Source organism: Xyrauchen texanus, chromosome 32, assembly GCF_025860055.1.
Source record: "Xyrauchen texanus isolate HMW12.3.18 chromosome 32, RBS_HiC_50CHRs, whole genome shotgun sequence".
Classification (NCBI taxonomy): Eukaryota; Metazoa; Chordata; class Actinopteri; order Cypriniformes; family Catostomidae; genus Xyrauchen; species Xyrauchen texanus.
This window is the reverse complement of record NC_068307.1, coordinates 8,358,091-8,374,940: the sequence shown is the minus strand read 5'-3', so window position 1 is coordinate 8,374,940 and position 16,850 is coordinate 8,358,091. Positions and strand designations below refer to the sequence as shown.

The window sequence follows — 16,850 nt, the reverse complement described above, 5'->3', positions numbered from 1 at the left end:
CTGGTAGTTTTTAAGTGAGCGTTATATCAGGAATACATAGTGACAGGTGGCTACACATGCTCCAAAAACATGGAAAATTATTCTGGGCAAATGTGAACTATCAAAAAAAAAAGAAAGAAAAAGGTACATACTGCACAGCTATCTACCAGCTGGCTCCCGTTACACTGTGACTATTTGCACTAGGTGTATGTTCGATCCCCACGGCCACCACTATTGTGTCCTTGAGCAAGGCACTTAACTCCAGGTTGCTCTGGGGGAATTGTCCCTGTAATAAGTGTACTGTAAGTCACTTTGGATAAAAGCATCTGCCAAATGCATAAATGTAAATGTAAATAGCAACAAAAGGCTGCAAATGGTGTTAAGTGAAAATGGTTTTAAGATGCAATTTGCACCTCTAATTAAATACTAACATACCATATAGTGGCACCACTGCAGCGTGTTTTTTTATTTTGAGTCCCACAGACAGCCTTCACCAACCCCTAAACCTAACCCTTACCTAAAATAAATTAACCATGGTTTTACTGCATAGTATCACCCTGGTATTTTGTAGTAAAATCATAGTAACCACAAAATTAAACATGGTTACGATACTAACACCATATTACTGTAGTAACACCATGGTGAATTGCATAAAAAAACATGGTTATTGCAATATTACTATAGTAAAATCATGGTAAATTTTACCCTGATAAAAGCTTTCTCTCGACTACTCAAACTTCACCATGATCAATCAACCTTTATATAAATGTTTTATATATTAGTAGTACTAAAGGTAATATTAAGAGTGGATATAGAAAACAGGATGCGAAAAAGTGGGACAAATGGCGAAATAGAACCTGGGTCGTCCGCACGAAAAAGGTACATCCACACCGTCGATACGCCCCATGCCACTGGGGGCCCCGTTTTCTACAATTTCTGTGTTTCCACCAGACTATTGGAGTGCAAATGGGTGCACTTTACACATAGTGTAAATGACAATATAGCTATTTGAACTTAGTGTAAATAGCACCTATTGCACCTATTGTGCAAATAACGTTTGCCAAAAAAAGAATGATTCAGTGATTCTGTTCAATGTTACAGGTCAAACATTCACAGGGCTAATGGTAAATAGTAAAAAAAACAATGACTGTGGAACAATCCTTCATTGCAATTATGTGTGGGAACACTCTTGCACAAGGAGTGAAATTGCTGGGTTTCGAAAGATAACAATCATGTGAACTCCTACAAGGCCAGTAAAACAGAGATGCAGGGCCGGAAACTGGACATAAAAGAGTAGATACACCCGCTGAAAAGATCAGCTTATGAATATCCATCCTATGAATGGTCCACATTGGTCCACACTGACTAAATGTTGCAGATTTGTGGTGGTTTGGAGCTGGTCTAGCTGGTGGACCAGCAGAATTCAGCTGGTAAAGCTGGTCAACCAGCATGTTCATTCTGGTAAAGCTGGTTGACGAAGATAGTCTTATAAATAGCATCCCATACTAGTGACCACCAACCAAAAACGCAACACACTGTATACTGGTGAGCATTGTTCTCCTTTATAAAGATTTGCATAGACTGATCCTAAATGTGATTGCAAGATAAATTCTCAAATGTTCCTACAAATTATACAAATAAAAATCGGTACACATGAAAATTTGTCCCTAAATGCATTTCACTATATAAATAGCAAATCATCTTAAAATCATACATACACCACCACGTACAAAATGCCCACAAATATGGTGAGACATAATGCAATTACAGCTCATGAGCAAGTTATTCATTCATTATGTAAAGTTGGCAAGCTCCTCTAAGAGAACAAGTGCAGACATGCATAGGTGCCTTTCCATTTCGTACTATTTTCCTGCATTCAATTCATTAAATTAATAAGTGATTCATTTTCATTATCAATAATAAATTCATTAATTGACTACAATTACTTAACATTATGTCAGTTTCAGTCTTTGTTAAATCCCAATATGTTCCTCGCCTTTAAATGGATAGTTTCCTCAAAACTTTAAATTCTGCCATCATTTAGTCACCCTCAAGTTATTCCAAACCCGTTTGACTTTCTGCCTTCCGAGGAATACAAAAGGAGACTTAAACCAGAATGACAGCCTTAATCACATTCACTTTTATTGCATATTTTTTAAATAAAATGAAAGTGAATGGACTGAGGCTCTCAGTCCCAAACATTCTGCCTAACATCTCCAAGGCAGAAGGAAAGAGAGTCCAAGAGATAAGAAACAACATCAGGGTGAGTAAATGATGACAGAGCAAACTATCCCTTTAACGTAGGATCAAAGCCATTTCATTTTTTATCTGATCGTGCATTTGTATTATAAATAAGGCCTCTGATATGCTGGTCTTGCAACACGGTATATAGAAAGAAAGAAAGAATGAAAGGAGCTTGACCTACCAGGCCAGCTAGCAGTTCTGCCGCCTCTCTGCGTCCAAGAGAGCCATGCTCCACTCGCTCAGTAGAGGTGTTATGAGCGCTGGACGACCTCATGGTAGGCAGACTTAGAGAACGAGGGTCCTTCACACACCTCTCCACCCTCAGCTCCTCTCCTGGTCGAGCTACATACAAACACACAAACACTATTGGTATGAATGCTTGTCTGAAAATTGTTGAGTGGTTATGTCACATCTATTCTCTTTTAAACACATTTCTGATAAATTCTCCTTTCTTAATTCGGTTTAGTTTCAAAACGGAAAAAATAGTTGATAAATACAAATGTCGACAAAGCATTTAACACTGTATATTAGCCTCTGAATTACTAGCATTACATCTTCGGAAAGCTGTTTTGAAAACATTGTTTATTTTTGCAATTCCGTTCGGTGCCACTAGTGTCGCTGAAATTACATACTTCATCTTTAAGATGCTGCATTGAGAACAACCAAATCACTTATTCAAACTCTCAAAATACATCTCAGACTGAGGCTATATAGCACTACGATTTTCATTTAGTCATTTAAGGTGAAATAAAAAATAAAAACAAGAAACTGGAGGAAGAACCGGAATTTAGTTATTTTTTACAGTGCCAATGAATGTATGATAACCTATTTACAGTAAAATGTCCAATACATTTTCCTTCACTGTTGCTAGGTGCTTTATCCATTTATACAGTATCTACAGCCGCGCCTCTACATTAGATGCAAGAGGGGTGGTGCTGTTTTAAGTTTGTAATATATTTTCTGCAACTTAAGTGTTTTATGTCCATTATACAAGAAAAAATATACATTCTTTTGAGAAATTCTATTATTATTAAGGTATGTTGCATAAAAGCCATTTAATAGTCATTTGCTATGTGTGGGGCTAGCCCTTCATCCTCAATGTTAATCAACGGAGATCTGGAGAACATCATGTGCATGTGCAATGAGCATTCAACGATGGCCTGAGGGGCTAGTTTGATTTTGCCCATGAGCCAATCAAAAGCTTTGATCATATTTATGTCAGCTGTTGGCATGAGCATCGGAAGTTACCGTTCTGGACTGCAGACCTGCTTAGTGAACTTGGTAAGTTTTAAAAGCAATTTGTTTTTTTATGTGCTGTTGGTTGGATCATTTCATTGAATTGTATACAATTGCACTGAGGTGTTTTGTTGTTGATGCATTGGTTTGTATTAGATATCAATGAATGCTAAATATTGTGAGTGTGTCATTTTGATTAGTATTGTTATGATGTTAATTCCTGTAAGTGAGATAACATGCACACCCTTTGACAATTTGCATATTTGTGGCTTACTTTCACAATCACTTGAGCTTTTTGACGTGGATGTGTACGTCTTAATGGTGTTATGTGCTGAGATTAAATTATTAGGAATTGTGACAGTGTGGAGGGTGGGGCTGGTTCGTGATTTTACACACCTGGCCCCTTATCAGGCTAATCAAGCCTCCGAGAGGGATAAAGGCAGACTGCAGATGGTGGTGCGAGAGAGAGAACGTGTTTACGGGTAGCTGTCCGACATATGTGTGTGTTTGTGTCTTTTGGTTTAAGTTCTCATTAAAATATAATTTATATTGTCAAGCCGGTTCTCGCCTCCTCCTTTCCATTGTTCCCTTTACAGGAATGTTTGTGTGGTTTCATGTTTAGAAGTTGCCCAAAAATGTCTTTATTCATCACTCTCTGTAAAATTTCTGTCATGGTCTATTTTTAGCAGTCATACTTGTTTTCATTTTATAAGTACTAGGTCATTGAGGGGCATAGCATCTATTATAATGATCCCACACTAAATAATGATCCTGAGATGCCACTGAGTATCTATAAAATAAGTGGAAGATATCTGATGTTCTAATAATTACGTTAAACTAATTTGATTAACAGACCAAATATTGATTATTGAGTTCAAACTATAACGCGTGGAAGACTGCAGGTCATTACCTCGTACTCTGAGGTAGTGGCCACCAAAGCGGTAGGCTTCAAATCCCAGTGAAAGTGGGGTGTTGGACTGATCAAGAAACAGGTTGACTCGTGATAGCTCAATGCCTTTTCTCTCAAACACGGCTCCCAGGACTTCTCTGAAACACAAAGCAGCTAACAGGTCATTAATGCACTTTTACATGTTTAATGGTTGGTTTCAATTTTTGTTCAGTTGAGAATGCCCACAAATGCTTGTTTCTAAACACAGCTGATTTGGGGTTCCCAGAAGACCACAAAACCACCTTAAAGTTTTCTTCTTCACAGCTGGGACAATCTCCATGCTGACATCAATATTTAGGTCAAACTTCAGAGTGAAGCACTCCTTGCTGGGGTCCTATAAGAGTGACAAATACAATCACCTTGTGTTTTAAAGCAAACAGGTTATAGCTACTTTTTCTATCCAAATGCATGACAATACATCAGTTAACACAAATACAGACTATGGGTATGTTCCAAAAACTAGCTGCCTCTAGAGGCAACATTTCAAGGGATCATTGGCATGCGTTCCTTATGAAAAGGCTGCCAGAAAAGGTTGGTATCTTAATTAAGCTACCTCCTAAATATCTAGTTTTGGCCAAGTTCCAAGGAAGCATTATATGTATCCTTCCCAGGGTAGGCAATCCCAGAATCTGGTACAGATTACAAATAAAATGACAAAAAATGGGAGGGAAAAAAACAATGTCTTGGATTATATTTTTAAAGTAATCTAATCGGATTGCTTTTGGAATACTTCTGACCTAATTCTTGTTTATTTACAGTCATGTCAGATGGATTTGAGTAGGATAAACTTGAAACATTTTGACATAATGCTGTGAAAATGTAAAGTAATTAAGAAAGAAAACTTAATGGATGAAAATATGAGAATTGTTATGGTGATTGTGAGTGTTTTACTTGCTAATTTTGTTTTTAAGGCACTTAAAAATTCTTTCTTCAGTAAGCATTACAAACGCCATCAGTGTGTGATAACATATCAGACCAATTATATTTGTGAACCAATGTCATGCAATCAAAGAAATGGAATCACTGCGCTCTACTGGTTCAGGGTGCGATGATCACACAACAATTTATGAATCAATGTCACAAAATAAAGTCTCAAAAGTCTAAAAGAACATTTTTTCATTGTAATTATGGTTGGTGGCTAGTGTCGGGTTTGTATGTGCTGTAGGCTTATTTAGAATGGAAAATGTGCAATATTTAAAAAGATTAATTAGAGGGATCAATAAATTATGAATAATTTACTGACATTGCCTGATTAAAAATGTATGTAATCATGTAATCCATAAAGTAAGTAATCAGCTTATGAGCATTTTCAAATGTTTGCTTTTTGTAATTTGATTACATAATCCAATTTACATTTACATTTATTCATTTGGCAGACTCTTTTATCCAAAGTGACTTACAAAATAGGAAAACAATAGCGAATCATCTTAAGGAGGCATTTGTACAAAAAGTGCCATACTACAAAGTTTTACTAGCATCAGAATAACATTCAAAACAGATTTAAGTGTAAATTATTTTATTTATTATATTTTATTTATTATATTTACATCTATTTACATCATTTATTATATATATATATATATATATATATATATATATATATATTTTAGTGACTGGTTAAGTGCTCTTGGAGAAGATATATTTTTAGCCATTATTTGAAGACAGAGAGTGAGTCAGCTTCACGGATGGAGTTGGGAAGGTCATTCCACCAACGTGTTATAATGAAACTGAGAGTCCGGGAAAGTGCTTTGGTGCCTCTTTGTGTTGTACAACAAGGCGACGTTCCTTAGCCGACCGCAGGCTTCTGGCAGGAGTGTAGCTCTGCATAAATTATTTTAGGTATGCTGGAGCAGACCCAGTGACTGTTTTATATGCCAGCATCAGAGCCTTGAATTTAATGCGTGCATCAACCAGCAGCCAGTGGAGAGAGACAAAGAGTGGTGTAACATGCGCTCTCTTTGGTTCATTAAAGACCAGACGTGCTGCTGCATTCTGGATCATTTGCAAAGGTTGCACATGCAGGAAGGCCTGCAATGAGAGAGTTACAGTAGTCCAGTCTAGTTATGACGATATATTACAAGTAATCCCCTACAACCCAGCACTGAATGTGTGAGTGCTATGTATATTGAGGCTCATAAGATCATTACATCGTTTCTTGCGTGTCACCTGTATGTAAATCAGTTGTGAGTCGAGTCTCCGGTGCGCAGCACATAAGGAGCACTATTAGAATGACTTGTGAAGTTGCAGGCTATGAAAAGCATTAAAAATCAATCTCTTAGTAGGCTCCACTTTAGTTAGGATGCTGCCATAGTAGACAGCTGTCTATGTAGGCAGAAGACAGAGAGGCAGCTCACTAGGTTTTAGAACAGACACTATGATGAATACACATGTATTCCTTCAAATATAAATAATTGGACAGGCACAGACAGAAATGCAGAGTTAACAAAAATCTGAATACAAATTATTTTCTTACATCTGTGTATCGCCGTCTGGTCTTCTTCTTTACCTGTCTCATTCCTCCACTCTTTCGATCCCTGAGAAACAAAACCAAGACAAAAATAGCTTGAATCGAAAGGTACAGTATGACAACAACTGACCGTGGGGCAAATTCAATAAACATTTGAGACACTTTTACACATGGTAAAAATGTCAGTCTTATTCACAACTTTTTATCATTAACCTGTTTGCATAATTTCCCTTAGTGAATAAAAAACAAACGACGCAATCAGCGAGTGCAATTCATTCTTAGTGAATATCCCCCCATATCCTTAATGAGCAAATGTCAGACTATGTCGTAAACTAATGCTACTCAGTCTTTCAAATTCAATTAATTTCTTAATTCACAACGTTTCAAGCAGCTGGCCAAAACACAGTTTGTACCAATTCACTAACAACGGCGCCAACTTGCTCAAGCAAGAGCTTGTTCAGATATATACTCAGTTTTATTCCATATACTAAAGAGGTTTGGTGGTTAAAAGCAACAGATTATCACATTCCAGATGTTATCCTGCAGATGACGCCACTGGAAAGTAAACAGGCTTCATTATCAAATCCCAAATGTGTACCCTATAAGAAAGCGAAACAAAGATACCCAAGACCAGAGGAACAGTTGAAAGGATTTATTAACAATAAATTGTAACTTAAACTGGGCTGGCAAATAGTGGAGAACCCGGCACCTGCTGCAGTAAGCAGGAGATAGGTGTTTGTTGATGCATGCGTGCCATGGCCATGCAGTGAGCAGATCCGTAAGGAATCCTCTGTGAAGAGTGTGTTTGTTGGCAAGTATATGTGATGTGGTAGTCAGGAGCAGATCCATGAGGAATCCTCCTTTTGAAGAGTTGTAGGTGCAGAGAACAAGTGCACAGCAGACTGAAAGGTAACCACACTCCAGACATGCAGGCTGAGATGAGAAATCCTCCATTGAAATGTTGTGAGTACTGAGAATAATCATACAGCAAACTGGAAGGTAACCACACCCCCTACATGCGTGCAGAGACGGAAAACCAAACAGATACACGAGACAGGACCAACTAGGCAGAGAGTAAGTTACTTCACACCAAACAGCTTTCTATAATGATAGCACACAAAAATCCAGCAAAGACACTGGCACAGAGTGGGGTTAAAGTAAGTGGGCAACAAACAAGGGACAGGTACCACCCGCCAGCTGAAAGTTGGCATGATCAGTGTTCCCATGGAAACAATCAAGTTTCCCATGGAAACGCTGATTCCTCATGCCAGCAGTACCTGAAACACATGAGGGAGAATACGTCACATTATTGGAACAAAACAAACAGAACATGGAGCATGAGTGTCTGGATCCTGACACCAACCAAAACCAAACTAGACAGAAAGTCAGGATCCAGACACTTCATGCTCCAGACATGAACAAGACCAACCAAAGCACACACGGCAGTAACTCGATGTCACAACCACATCAGACCAAAACCCAGCCTGCTAGTGTGACGGTACCATGACATCACCAAAGATCGCACGGCAGTAACACACACACACACCCGGACATGTGTACTCACACAAAGACAGCACAAGAAACACAGACATGGGATGATGATGTCACAGCCCCTTCAGACAAAAACCCAACCTGACAGAGTGACAGGACCGTGACATATCCATAATGAATGGAAGAACGTAGGGATAGATGTAAAAAAACTAAAAACTGACCCTAGGTCAGAGCACCCCTCCTCTCCGTCCACCACGTCAGAGGGGGGACCGGTGCGAGGCGGACAGGAACGAGTGGACACGTTCCGGGCCAGAATGGAACCTGTGGAGGAGAGGAAGTGAGGCAACACTTACATCCTGCCAGAAGCTAGTAATAGTTATTAAACAACACACATTCAGTGCTGAGTGTCATACTTTCCTCAAGGATAGCTGAATTTGAACTGTTTTAAATTAGCATTTATATTCATTGTATTTGTACACTTTTTTTAAGGTGTCTTTGTAGTGACACTGTGCAACTGCATTACAATTGTTTGACTGAACACCAGCCATTTTGGCAGAGAACAGAAAGAGACAATAATTAGGGCTTATTAACCTTGTGGCTGCAGGTCAAATCGTGGGTGCCTGTCAAACAGCATGCCGTCACGGGCGACGGGGTGGCAGTTTGAGTCACATGACTCGCAGAGGTGAAGTGGTCTGCCGTCTCTAAGGCCCTGACACGAGGGGTGGTGACAAACCTGAAGAATAAGTTATAAACAAATTGTAAAATTGAAAATGCATTGCTGTGTAAAATCCATTTGCTGCATCAACAGCAAGAGCCAGTTGTACCGGTAGTTCAACTGGTAGCACATGGCACTAGCACCTAGTCATGGGTTAGATTCCCAGGGAAACAAAAAGTAATAAAACAAATACCTTGAATGCACTGCATGTCACTTTGGATAAAGGTACATTTGCTAAATGCATAAATGTAAACTGAAATCCAACTGTTCGCATCAATCAGTTTTCTTCCCATGTAACGTTTCTATGCAATTATATGCAAGTAAGGCTAGCAGCAGAAGGTAAAAGTGTGGAAAAAGAGAAAAAGGGTTTAGGCCTCCTACTTGTGTGCTTCCTGCTATTGTTCTCTTGATATGCTGTACAACTGAAGCAGCTAACTCTCAAACAGAGCACCATGAAAGCGAGCCGCAATATGAAAGTGTAAAAAGTACGATTCCATCAAAGTACTGTTGACAAAAATGAAAAGAAAGTTCATGGGATACAAGCATGACAAAAAAGTGAGATATTCAGAAGCTTGATTTAGCACTCCGTCTATAAGGAGGAGAAATAGATCAAGCCCAGGATCTAATTCGCTCAAAATATCTCCTCCACTCACACACAAGCACACATACACAATTACAAGCCAAAACCTCTCAAGGTGCCAAAATAAATGCATCTCTTGGATGCCAATAGAGTGACGAAGTGACTGAGAACTTTCTGAGACAAAACCTCAAGAAGTAAGCAAGACGATGGAAAAAAAAGCAAACAAAATATTTTATAAAAGCACCAGTAAAATGATCAGATTTCATAGAGATTATATAATCACAAATTGAAAATGAATCATAATAATTGAAAATGTGAAGACTTAACTTTGTGATCGATTATATAATTTTCCCAATATAGCTTCCAGCTGTCTAAAAAGTGAAAGAGCGAATCCAGACTGCTGCTTATAAGTTATATTTCAAGATAAATAAATAAGAGAAACTAATGCCAAGTCAAACTGTTAGTTTATCCTATTTGGAATATATTTTATTCTATTTTCCATTTGTCTTGTTACTTCAAATGCATTTGCAATGAGTTACATTAAGGAGAAACTAACTTCAAAACCAGGAGATACACTCTGAGAGCAGAAACCAATGCAATTGGTTCCTGTCTTCAAAATGAATGCATACTCAATGCATTACATACACAGTTACTCAATAAGGGATATAAACTTGTTTTAGGTATGAGCCCAAAATCAGGTGGAATGGGGTGAGGAAAAGTAACCCAGCTTGGCCTCCTATCAACAGCCATGTGAATATATTTCTATAGGGCCATACATACATATCTGTGTAAAATCGAATGTTTTGTTCATTTAATCAAAAGGAGTTATACACTCACCTAAAGGATTATTAGGAACACCTGTTCAATTTCTCATTAATGCAATTATCTAATCAACCAATCACAGGGCAGTTGCTTCAATGCATTTAGGGGTGTGGTCCTGGTCAAGACAATCTCCTGAACTCCAAACTGAATGTCAGAATGGGAAAGAAAGGTGATTTAAGCAATTTTGAGCGTGGCATGGTTGTTGGTGCCAGACGGGCTGGTCTGAGTATTTCACAATCTGCTCAGTTACTGGGATTTTCACACACAACCATTTCTACAGTTTACAAAGAATGGTGTGAAAAGGGAAAAACATCCAGTATGCGGCAGTCCTGTGGGCGAAAATGCCTTGTTGATGCTAGAGGTCAGAGGAGAATGGGCCGACTGATTCAAGCTGATAGAAGAGCAACTTTGCCTGAAATAAACACTCGTTACAACCGAGGTATGCAGCAAAGCATTTGTGAAGCCACAACACGCACAACCTTGAGGCGGATGGGCTACAACAGCAGAAGACCCCAACGGGTACCACTCATCTCCACTACAAATAGGAAAAAAAGATGCTATAATTTGCAAGAGCTCACCAAAATTGGACAGTTGAAGACTGGAAAAATGTTGCCTGGTCTGATGAGTCTCGATTTCTGTTGAGACATTCAGATGGTAGAGTCAGAATTTGGCGTAAACAGAATGAGAACATGGATCCATCATGCCTTGTTACCACTGTGCAGGCTGGTGGTGGTGGTGGTGTAATGGGGTGGGGGATGTTTTCTTGGCACACTTTAGGCCCCTTAGTGCCAATTGGGCATCGTTTAAATGCCACTGCCTACCTGAGCATTGTTTTTGACCATGTCCATCCCTTTATGGCCACCATGTACCCATCCTCTGATGGCTACTTCCAGCAGGATAATACACCATGTCACAAAGCTCGAATCATTTCAAATTGGTTTCTTGAACATGACAATGAGTTCACTGTACTAAAATGGCCCCCACAGTCACCAGATCTCAACCCAATAGAGCATCTTTGGGATGTGGTGGAACGGGAGCTTCGTGCCCTGGATGTGCATCCCACAAATCTCCATCAACTGCAAGATGCTATCCTATCAATATGGGCCAACATTTCTAAAGAATGCTTTCAGCACCTTGTTGAATCAATGCCACGTAGAATTAAGGCAGTTCTGAAGGTGAAAGGGGGTCAAACACAGTATTAGTATGGTGTTCCTAATAATCCTTTAGGTGAGTGTATTTTGGTCTGTTCTCACCCAAAAGCAATTAGATCACTTCAGAAGACATGGATTAAACCACTGGAGTCTTATGAATTACTTTAATTCTGCCTTTATGTGCTTTTGGAGCTTCAAAGTTTTGGACCCCATTCACTTAGATATTCTTCTAAAAACGTTTGTGTTCTGCATAAGAAAGAAAGTCATACACATGACATGATGTCACACAGATGACATGAGGATGAGACATATTCAATCTAACCACATAAATATCTGAGAACACTGATTAGCTTGGTGTCGGAAGCTAATATGTTGAGAACAGGCAGAGCAATGGCCAACATATTGTCATAATACATATTATATAAAAATGTAAAAAAAATAAAAATAATAATAAAATAAAAAAGTAAATGAGCCCAGTATTTGAAATTAAATTAAACATTTCCAAAATATTTAGCAAAAATTTAACACTAACATCTTACATTAGAATGTTTTGTCTTAGCTGTTTGTGATCATTAGCTGCAAGGGTTAACAAGGCCTTGTGAGAGCAAATTGCCTCTCTAATTTTCCCCCACATGACCTCCAAAAGAGTATGTTGAGCAACATTAATAACTGCAGCTTGTGATTGCCTTGTGGCATCACTTCCAACGGGTCTAAAGAGGACTAAAAAAAAGTCAATCATTGTTCTCTCTCTCTGTTATAAGGACCTGACCAGAACTCAAGCAATCTCACACCAGTGCACACCCACATTTAAATGTCATTTTAGAGCATTTACCCAAGAAACATGATTAAAAGGGCCATAGTGTGCAATATCTACCAAGTCCTATAATTGTAGTAGAAAATTATAAAGCAAACTCTAACTGTGAATAAAAAAACATTGAAGTAATGCAGCTATACTTTATGGAAACATTTAAAGGGATTATACACCCAAAATGACTTGCTTTAATGCAGAACACAAAAGAAGATGTGCAGAACGAAAGTTCATTCACCACTCACTTTCATTGTATGGAAAAAAGATGCAATGAAAGTAAACGGTGACTGAGACTAACATACTGCCTAATGTCTCCTTTTGTGTTCCACAGATTAAATAAGCTGCATAAGCTACAAATAAGAACTACAGAAAAACGAGTTAGTGAGAGAGGAGAGAGAGAGAGAGTGAGAGAGCGCGAGAGAGAGAGAGAGAGAGAGAGAGCGCTATAACTATCATCAGCTTGGCTATGCCTCATTTCTCCGAGAACTTTTGGATATCTGTGGAGAAAAGCACTCCACTTCACGTAGCTCAGAGACTTTTCAATAACAATCATAAATCCACCATAGCTCCCACCCTGCAATAATACATTCAAAACACACACCTGATGCTGGTATCACACGCATATGTGTACACGTCTCTCTTCCCACTGAAGTGTCGACTTCTCTCTGGTCCACACTAGAATGGCAAAGAACAGTGTAGCGTTCCGGGACAAATCCAGCCTTCGACCGTGCAATACTCCCCCCTTTCTTGCTCTCCCTCTCTCCCCTCTTTCACTTCCCCTGCTTCCTTCCTCTCTTACTGGCTGCTTCTGAATGCTGACCTGGCTCAGAGTCTGTGTGTGTATCTGGTAAAGGTGATTCAGACAGACAGCAGCTGTGTGTACAGACTTCCAGGTTGAAAAGAAGGTTTAATGAGAATCAGAGCTGTGGTTTTCCTGCCACACCCAGATCCCACTGATTTTGCTGAGAGCAAAACCAACCTTAGAAAATGCTCTCCCTCACTTGTTGCTTTCTCTTGCGCCATGTACTATTTTTAAATTGTGTAATTTAACATACAGTATATAGTGATTAAAAACCGTAAACCCTAGTATTTAGACAAATTTACACATGAACAATAGTGATAGACTGTAAAAATACTTTATATGTTTACTGTATCAGCTAGTGTTGTCAGTTTAATTAATTGTTTTAATAGGAAATAATCACACAATTTTTGTAGTTAATCGCGATTTATCGCAGATTTTGAAAATGCTAAAAGACATTCCTGTCAAAATGCATTTATTATATATCTTAGGAAAGAAAACAAACAATAAATTTCAATAAAATGCTTTATTAACATTTTGCAAGCAAAAATCTTCAACAGGATAAGATAGAAATGCAATAAAATAGCACCAATTCAAGTAACATTAGTTGTTTCCCAAAGGCTAAAGGCCAATTCACACTATCCCATCAAATGCCAACAAAGCCAACAAAAGTTTGTTCGGATTAGTGGGTTCACCCTGTTGGCATTTGTAGGAATTCATTGGCATATTTTTCACAGATTCAACATGTTCATTCAGCGCTTGATGGGTCTTGGAATGTTTGAGTAGTCTGGTATGATTTTCCAATAGACTCTGACGTAATCTAACTTCAGCGTGAACCATTGCCATGACAATGAGGTAAGTATCCCTTTCAGCTCATAGAAAATAAACACGAAAATAAAAATCTGTGAAAACCTGCATCTGTATTGGTAGATCAGGAGAAACGCAGTCATTCACGATTAAACATTTTTTTGTAGCGAACATATTCAAGCTTTCTGTTTCCTTCCAAATAAAAGAAAACAAAATTATATGGGTTCAGCAGTTTATGTGGATGACACTCGTGAGGAAATATGTACAAATAGACAAGACACAGAGTCTGTGTCTCAGACAGAGATTAATAGATTTGTGGTTTATGGGAAGAATATAGTATCAAAATTATTCACAAATGTGAAAACACTTATCCATCAATTTGATAAATGTCATACATGCATCTTACTATCCACACAAATGTCTTTCAACTTGTGACTGTAAAATTCAGAATTAAATTAATGTGCACCTATTTGTACAAATAGAGACATATTTTTGAAAACAAATGTTCCCTTTTTTATAAATAGAACACAATTTGCGTGTCTAACCAAATTAAGGTGTTCCAAACTAAACACAAATTGGCCTTGTGAAGAACTGAACGTGCATTTGTGGATCAAGTGACACATGTGCATTCATGTTTTTGTGTCTATTCTGTTTTATTTGTTTGAATTTTTAGACTTTTGTTTCGCTGTTTTTACCATGACCAACCCACACAGAAACAAGTACCAATAAATAAGGCCTTAATTCATCCTTAAGGGCACATCAACCCACCAATTTGGGGAAAATTCACAAATGTATGTTGTTAGCCTTATTTAAATGTCTTTTTACTTGTGTCTGTGTAATTAATTACTAAATGAAAGTGCAGCTATTTGTACAAATAAAGAACAGTTTGTGTGTGCAAACAAATTAAAATGTTCCCAATTAAACATAAAATTGCCTTGTGAAGCATTTAATGTGCATTTGTGGATCAAATGACAAGTATACATTCATTGATGTTTTGTGTCTATTCTGTTTTATTTCTTTGAATGTTGAGATTTTTGTTTCACTGCTTTTCACAAATGGGCACTAAGTCACAAATTTGCACAGTTGCACAAAAGTCCTGCAGCTGTGTCCATATTTTTGTGATGCAGAGACCTGAGCAGCTGAGGCGTGCCGTGTACACGCGCATAATAAACAGGCTTTTTTCTCTGTTTCTCTATCCACTCGTCAACTACTGACTCAGCTACTACATCCGGGCTACATCCGAAAACATAGGCAGCTGACTACTTAATGGCTTAACGGAAAACTGTTTTGAATGAAAGGAACTCTTAAGGAAACTGGTCTCTGAACAGTTTGAAAAGCACTTATTTTCATCCTGATTTCGTATGCAGCCTCCAAAGGTAGTCTTCATTTGGTTAGACAAATAGGTGCACATTAATTTAATTCTGAATTTCACAGAAACAAATTAAAAGGCATTTGTGTGTCGATAGTAAGATGCATGTATGACATTTATTGAATTGATGGATAAGCGTTTACGCATTTGTGAATAATTTTGATACTATATTCTTCCCATAGTTCTGAAGTACTATTCTCACTCACATGAAGTTTCTTTATTCCTCAAACTGCGTCAAATCACACAGAAAACGCAAACACCAAACTCACTGCTAGGGTGACCATATTCTGGTTTTCCAAAAATACCTTTTTTTTCACCGGGTGGTGAATGCAAACTTGAATACAGTGAAAAAGACACTCTATTAGCATAACATAAATACATATGAATAAATACAAATTTCCAACATACTTTTGAATGGCCATGTATTAAAATAAAATATTTGATGCCATGAGAGTACCTTCATTTACTATTACTATTATTTTGAATGGTCATGGAAAATGAAGCAATGTGATAATTTTACCTGGTCGCAAAAAGTCCATTAATTTACCTGATGAACTTTCACCTTTTGCTGACCCTTTATGCATCCCAGAGCTAATGTGTGCTTCTAAATCACCTGCACCTTTATTAGCAACTGACACAAAAGTGCCAGCATTACATGTCATACATTCTGCTTCGTGGACGTGGACGAAAGCATGGGAATTTTTTGTGAAATCTTCTGTAAATTTGAACTTTCGTTTGGGCATTGTTTCCACTCTGCTGTCATTTGCTTCTACTGTTCAGTAATATATAGAGGTATCTTTGTATTAAATAAACAAAGACGAAAGTGATTAAATCATATGGTAATACAAGACACGTTCACCTTGAACCTACAATTGAGTTCTATTTTTTTCTTTAGGCAGCATAAATATGACCAAAATGGAATACAAACACATTGGATAAGAACACATATTTGGAAGCATTTTTTTGGGAACACAATAATTTTTTAAGCTAATTTATTATGATGATTATTATAATTATCTTTACATTTATAATTATCTTTAGTTCTTAAGTTGTATGCTAGTAATTTGTACCTGTTGCTGCATACTTGTGTGATGGCAAATTAGGTCGTTGGAGATGGTATAAATGTATGGATTTGAGGAGATGGTTATATATACGATTTTTTTATTACTTCGTTATTTGTTTTTCTTTTTCGTTTAGTTTAAAGTGCAATTTGAATTTGGAAATGTCTTTTGTTCAAGTTTTTCGTCTTTCAATAAATTAATTTACTTTTTAAAGCAAAATCAATAAAGCAAAAATATTCACAGATCTTGGGGATTGACCACATAATCGGATATTGATATTTTAAATGCGATTATCATTCAAATGTTTTTACATATCGCCCAGCCCAAAAGGTAAGTAACATTTTTAAGAAGTAAAATTAAGTAATTTTATGG

General features: G+C 37.7%; 1 protein-coding gene across 4 annotated transcripts in view; it reads right to left on the bottom strand.

The window, feature by feature from the left end:
- Window positions 1–16,850, bottom strand: part of LOC127626064 (pleckstrin homology domain-containing family G member 5-like) — an 88,529-nt gene that overhangs the window by 34,382 nt on the left and 37,297 nt on the right. For 3 of the 4 annotated variants that reach the window (XR_007968398.1, XM_052101603.1, XM_052101604.1), the window contains exons 1-7: window positions 13,044–13,311; window positions 8,958–9,099; window positions 8,588–8,687; window positions 6,882–6,942; window positions 4,651–4,742; window positions 4,370–4,506; window positions 2,405–2,565 (exon numbers count right to left, since the gene is read on the bottom strand). Coding sequence is in view for 3 of the 4 variants with exons in the window: in XM_052101603.1 (XP_051957563.1) it covers window positions 2,405–2,565; window positions 4,370–4,506; window positions 4,651–4,742; window positions 6,882–6,942; window positions 8,588–8,687; window positions 8,958–9,000 (594 nt within the window). In the remaining variant the exon portion in view is untranslated. Of the gene's footprint in view, window positions 1–2,404; window positions 2,566–4,369; window positions 4,507–4,650; window positions 4,743–6,881; window positions 6,943–8,587; window positions 8,688–8,957; window positions 9,100–13,043; window positions 13,312–16,850 lie in introns of those variants that run through there. The other variant, XM_052101605.1, reaches the window with a different exon arrangement.